This window comes from Emys orbicularis, chromosome 9 (assembly GCF_028017835.1).
Source record: "Emys orbicularis isolate rEmyOrb1 chromosome 9, rEmyOrb1.hap1, whole genome shotgun sequence".
Taxonomy (NCBI): domain Eukaryota; kingdom Metazoa; phylum Chordata; order Testudines; family Emydidae; genus Emys; species Emys orbicularis.
Window position 1 is genome coordinate 63472796 of NC_088691.1, and position 6492 is coordinate 63479287.

Consider the following 6492-nt stretch of genomic DNA (forward strand, 5'->3'; position numbering starts at 1 on the left):
CAGTGAAAGATATTTCCTCCGGTTTTGTTTTTTTTGGTTTGTAGGATTATGAAATTGATGTTTTAAAGGGGAGCAATTTAACTCTGAATGCCTTTGTGAATGTAACATGAATTCTAGAAAATGATAACTGTTAGACGTTCATGGTATATCCTGGAAGATTTGCTGATAACAGTGGAAAGTCTTTTATGGGACTCTGATACTCTATGTTAGTGCCAAGGATAGTAAAAACTCTTATAAATAATAGACCAATAATCTGCAGTAACAGTATTATAAACTGCGTTTTGGTCTTTCACAGGGATTGTACTGTGGTATTTTATTGACCACTCCTTGTTTCCCCAATAAACAGATAAAAGAATCAAATATTTAGAGAATTTTTTTTATTACTTTCTTAATTTTCCCAAAATGAAGAGGAAACTAGAATTTCAGAACATATTTCCATGTTCCTCAGAATTTGCTGAATGCATGGCTTTAACTTGTGCATATTTGACACTATATAGAAAAAAAAAGTTTTCCTTGCTATTTACTTTGTCTCCTCCGTAACTCATGCAGGCTGCCCCTTCTCCAGAGATACCTCAAAGGAAAGAAATGTAATAAGGTGGTCCTTTGAAATCTCATCTTTCCTCTTGTGAAGTTATTCAACTTTTCCTATTTAAATAGGAAGGCTTGAATTATGCCCTTAGACTGACTTATTTGGGCATTACATACAAATACCTCAAGACAGAAGTTAGTCCTCCAAAGAAACAAAAACAAAACAACAACAAAACATGTTTTACTTTTATTTAGACTAGATTATCAAGTATTAGCCCTACATATGTGAAGCAGTGAGTGTAACGTATATCGTAGATACTACACTGTCCAAAAGGTATACATTGGAAAGTGGTGCACATAAACTTTTCACTGTCCTACTTTCTACATTTCCCATTGAATGGTGCCAATTAAAATTACCGGAGATGGGGAAGTAATGCCCCTCCGCACCCCCCCCCCCCCCACCACCACCACATTTTTGCACTTGCTCAAAGTTCCATAGACTGCAGACCCGGAAAGGCCCCCCATGGCCCAACCATTTTAAAACAGTGGTCCTATACTAAATCAGTACAGCTGCTACTGGACTAGTCTGGAGCATTGCTGGAGCTGCATGGTGCCAATGTCATTGAGTTGACTGGGTCACCTTTCTGTCCAGATGGAAAGGTGGGTGGGGCAAATTTCAGCGAGTGGCATTGCAACCTGGGGCACGAGGTCACATCACCACTCAAATGTGGCCCAGTCACCCTCTGCTCTGGCTAGACAGACAGGCATTGGGGCCAAAGGGTGTTGCAACCTGGAGCATGGGGAGTCTGTTTCTGTTGGGTGGAGCACAGGGGAGTCTACTAAGAACTTCTCCATGCATCTGAAGAAGTGAGGTTTTTTACCCACGAAAGCTTATGCCCAAATAAATCTGTTAGTCTTTAAGGTGCCACCGGACTCCTTGTTGTTACTAAGAACTTGACTCCTGGCAGCACCAGATCATGCACTGTTCAAGTAAGAAAGGCCCAGGGAGACCCAAGGTCCATGTAGATGGGGGATGGGAACTGAAAATTGTCCCCCACCCCCCAAAGAAACATGTGAATTGGTACCAGTGTTCTCATCCCTTACCACATGTCTCAGCCTCCCTTGGAACCTGGGCACGGATTACAGCCCAGCACCACTCCGCTAGAGCTGAGATTGAACCCCATCCTGGGTACAGCTGGACTCTATGTGTTCCCAATACACCGAGACAAACACGGCGGAGTGAGTCCCAGTACACACGAGACAAAAAAAAAAACAGGCAAGGGAGGACCCCAACCAACACCATTCAGCCTGGAGCATCGTGCCCTACCCCAGCCCTCTCGCCCCCCTCCCGCTGCACTGGCGGAGGCTTAGAGCGCCCCTGGATAGACAAAGCGCCCGTCTCTCATTGGTCAGTTCGCCCAACGCTGCGGCTTCTCCCGGCTCGGTGTGACCAATGGGCTCATTGACATGCAAATCAGAGGCTATAAGTAAGGCCGGGGAGTGGTGGCGCCGGGAGGGGGCGGGGGAGAGGGCAGTGGGGACGCTCGCGAGCTGGCTGGCGCAGAAGGCCGCCCCTGTGCTCCGCTTGCCAGCTGCTGCCTCCACCGCCTCCTGCGCCCCTCCCCCAGCCGGTGGTGTCTGCGCTGCGCTCTGCCATGGCCCCGTCCTCTCGGCCCAGCAAGAGCCGGCCCAGCCGGGAGGAGGAGGATTTCTGTGACGCGAGAGGGGGGGACAGGAAGGTGAGCCGGGCGCGGAGGGGCCCCAGGCAGGACCTCCGGAAGGAGGGGGGGCAGGGGTTGCAGGATCCCCTTTCCCACCCCGGCGGTCGGTGCAATGGAGCCGCGGCCTGGCCTGCACGAGGCATGCAGCGGTCGGTGCAATGTGTGTTTCCCCTTCTCCTTCCCCAGGCCAGGAAGCCGCTGGTGGAGAAGAAGCGGCGAGCGCGGATCAACGAGAGCCTGCAGGAGCTGCGGCTCATCCTGGCCGACACGGAGGTAAGGCTGCGGTAAGGGCATGGGAGCGGGGGTGAGGGCGCCGCCCTGGCGCTGGGGGGCCCTGGCGCGGGGCTGATCGCTGTCCTCTCTCGCCTCGCCTCGCGGGCAGTTTCAGGCGAAGATGGAGAATGCCGAGGTGCTGGAGCTGACCGTGAAGCGGGTGCAGGGCGTGCTGCAGAGCCGGTCCCTCGGTGAGTCCCCCTCGGGCACGGGAGATGCTGGGGGGAGAGGGGAAGTAGCATCCCTCTAACGATGGGGCTGCAGTATCCCGAGAAGTGACGTGCCAGCCGTGCTGTGAAGGGGGAGGGGTTGGCATAGCCAGAGAATGGGGGTGGGTTGGCCCAGACCGCTTTGGGGGTGTTGGGGGGAAGGAAGGGGCTCCCCCCTTTGACTCCAGCTGTGTGTGTTTCCTTATGGGTGCTGCTGTTGCAGAAAGTGACAAGCTCCACCGGGAGGCCAGCGAGCGGTTTGCAGCCGGGTACATTCAGTGCATGCACGAAGTCCATACCTTCGTCTCCAACTGCCCGGGGATTGATTCCACCGTTGCTGCGGAGCTGCTGAACCACCTGCTGGAGTCCATGCCTCTCAACGAAGGCAGTTTCCAGGACTTGATTGCGGATGTTTTGTCAGAACCCTCCATCACCCCGTGGCCTGGCAGTGAGGGGCTCTCCCAACCAGCAGCGGTGTCCCCTGCTGCTCTGAGCCTAGCCAGCCCCACTTCAGCTCTTCTATCCCCTTCCTCCAGTGAAGAGACCTGCTCTGATCTGGAAGAGACAGAGGCCGAGCAAAGCCCGGCCTCCCCAGCTGGACTGGACAGTTCCAGGACACACAATGTGCCTTCACCTAGCTTTTCCAAATCTATGTGGAGACCTTGGTAAATAAAGAAACTGCACAGGAATCAACAAAGATCTACCTAATAATGGGAGAATACGTGAGCACTGTGTTCTCCTTACAGCCATTGGAATGGACAGTGGGGCTTTCAGATGGTGCATTTGTGTCTAACGTTACTGTATTTCAGGACTGCATAGATGGCACTCTTACACTGTCAGACCCTGACAGGTTAATTGTTAAATGTGTTAACATTTCATCTATTTGTGTGTGAGATGTTTTGTAACTCTTGGATTGTTTAGGAGAGTTTGGGGTGTGAGGGAGGAAAGGGGATTTTTTGTAGCAAAGCTCTTTGGTGGATGCACAGCAGTATTTCATAACCTTGTCTTTCTCTTGGCCCTTATAAATGGCCCAAATATCACTCCATTTTTCTATTACGAAAAAGCCCTTGTGCATTTTATATCCTGGTGGTTAACTCAATGAGAGGTATATGACTTACGTGTGCATGCACAATTTTAAGCATTATAGTGATAGTAAAGATCCCTGAAAGGGATTGGTGTGGTTAGTATCTTTATTATTTAGTGGTCTAGAATCTTGCCTTCAGTGAAGGAAGAGTAAACTAGAGATCAGTTGGAATTAGACAAACATTTAAAATATTGGTGGCAGGGTGCCTTTTAGAAATGAGTGTTTTATGCACATTTTGCTTTTAGCACATCTGAGTTTATTGTGATGTTATGTATATTAGGGTGTCAAATGTTTTATTTTTAATCTTTTTAATAAAAAAATATTGAATTCACAAATGATTGCATGTATTTTGGAGTGTGATACACTTCTAACCATTTTAACATTAAAAATCCAGTTCCATATTGTTTGCTATTAACAAATTTGTATCTGTTTTGGACACAATGCTGGTAATTTAGCACTTAATTCTTGTACTAAGCATTGTTAGCTCAAGTATTGGAATTTGAATGTTTCTTTTGTTTAATACTGAAAGATGCTTAAGATATTGAAGGGAGCAATGTAGTTGTGTTGTAGGTTGACTTTAGAACACTAAAATTCCTGGGCATGGTTACATGAATGCCATTCTAAAGAAACTACTCTTAACTTGATTTCCCCAAGTAAGTCTCTTTTTGTAAAGCTGTAGTTATAATTTAAGTACTAGGCAGATGCTTTACTTGTGGCTTAACTTTACCTGTACATTTTTTCTGCTGAGGAATGACAGGTGTTGAAAAGAAGTTTTGAAGAAAATTTTCATATCTATTTCACAAAGGAAATACTTCCAGTGACCTCTGGAGCATCAACATTCCTGTATACAAGGTGATACACCTCAATGTTCCTATTTTTGGAAGATATAGGCTATTTATGCTGTGATATTACCTTTCACAGAGCTGTCATTGTAACAGGAAAAGTATTGTGAAGTTGCTTCCTTAGTACATGGAGGTATTTGAGCATAGAACCAGCTAGGAGAGGAAGCAAAATAAGTACATGGGGACTAAGACATGTAACTTTCCTTTGTTAACGACCCTATGGAACAATAAAATCAGATACCTAAATTATTGGTAGACCTCTGCTTTGTAACTTTCTTTAAATTATCTGATGTGGGTGTTTTTCATTCACAGCTGGTACAGAGTTGTTTGTTTTCCCCAGTTGTGCTAAAATTCTCGCCTGCCTTTGAACTAGCACGAAGGGCAATGCTCCTCAAAGGGAGGTGAGAGCACTGCCTGTAAAGACCTTTTCTGCTTTAGGGAGGGAGGTTTGTGTTTTGATGTGTAAATGGAAGCAGTGGCATGGACAGTTCAACTAAAAGTAACATCCAAAGCACAAAATGACATCTCCTGGAAACTGGCATTTCACAGAGTGAATGCAATCCCAGATTTGCTAAAAAAGGCCATTGCCCTCCAGTAATACATTCATTTTGACAATTTTATTCTCCGCCTCTGCTCACCAGTACTGATACTAATGCTCTATAGTGATACCTTTCAAAGATAAATGTGTATTATCCTGCAACATTAAAAACATTTGGCCCTACTTTTACCCTCTAGCAAACAGTTTACTTATAAGATTATCTCAAGGGCAAGGTAAAACCACAGGCTGTTTCCATCACCAACAAAAATGTTCAGCATTTTAAAGCCCTAGGCCAGGAATCACCAGCCAGCAGGGGACAGAAAGGGAGACCTGCCCTAATCTTTCTCCTCATGGGTAGGAAAGGGAAGACAGAAACCTAACCTGCTCTAAGGTAGTGAAGTGGTGTGCATAACGCCCCCTGCAGCTTAAACCAAGCATAAGACATAATTAAGCTAAGGTTGCATGCACTTGCCTGAGCTTAGAGATTTAAGTCATAGAATCCTAGAATATCAGGGTTGGAAGGGACCTCAGTCATCTAGTCCAACCCCCTGCTCAAAGCAGGACCAATCCCCAAGTTTTGGCCCAGATCCCTAAATGGCCCCCTCAAGGATTGAACTCACAATCCATCACGACACTTCTGGTGAAGTCCTGTGCGTTCATCTGTCTCAGACCATTTTCACCATCAGTCACACGCATCCAACAAGCTGCTCTGGCAATGGTTGTCGTCAAGCTCCTCCAAGTGTACAGCTTGTGGAGAGATTCCCAGGCAGCAGGGGAAGTGCTCCAGAGTCTGTGGGGAGTGCAGGGGCAGCTCAGCTTGGTTTCATTTCCATGAGATGAAAGACTCTTGGTTAGGGCTCTTCTGATGCCCCTGTGAAAGCAAAGTGCAAATCCTGACACTTCCACAATGGAAACACGGCCAAGAGTCAACATAAAAAATGCCAGCTTAAGTTCAGCAGTGGATTTTGTAAATGACACTGTAGATTGAGGGCAAAAAGCCTTGGAGAAGGGAAGCCAGATGGTAAATACTGTGATTCTCTAACTATATATACCCACTCTATTTCTCTCACACCCACATGGCCTACCTTTTGCATGTTCTGCATTTTGCTACAGCTGAAGGGAGAAAGCACTGCCTGGTGCATATTTAGCCCACTCCAGAATGTTACAGCAGTGGATTGATGGCTTTTTGTAAATGTCATATAATATAACTCAATACTCTAGTGATTGTTGCTGCATATTTGTTTTTAGCAGCAACGAGGGAATGACATACTAGCCCTGTAGCCATGCAAGTCCCCAG

General features: G+C 46.7%; 1 protein-coding gene across 1 annotated transcript; it reads left to right on the forward strand.

Moving 5' to 3' along the window:
- The first annotated feature begins 2183 nt into the window (after window positions 1-2183).
- On the forward strand, window positions 2184-4303 carry LOC135883906 (transcription cofactor HES-6-like). The gene is made up of 4 exons (XM_065411175.1): window positions 2184-2267; window positions 2436-2522; window positions 2632-2713; window positions 2955-4303. Exons 1-4 carry the CDS (start codon window positions 2184-2186, stop codon window positions 3398-3400), a joined length of 699 nt encoding a protein of 232 aa, XP_065267247.1. The 3' UTR covers window positions 3401-4303.
- Window positions 4304-6492: the final 2189 nt, after the last annotated feature.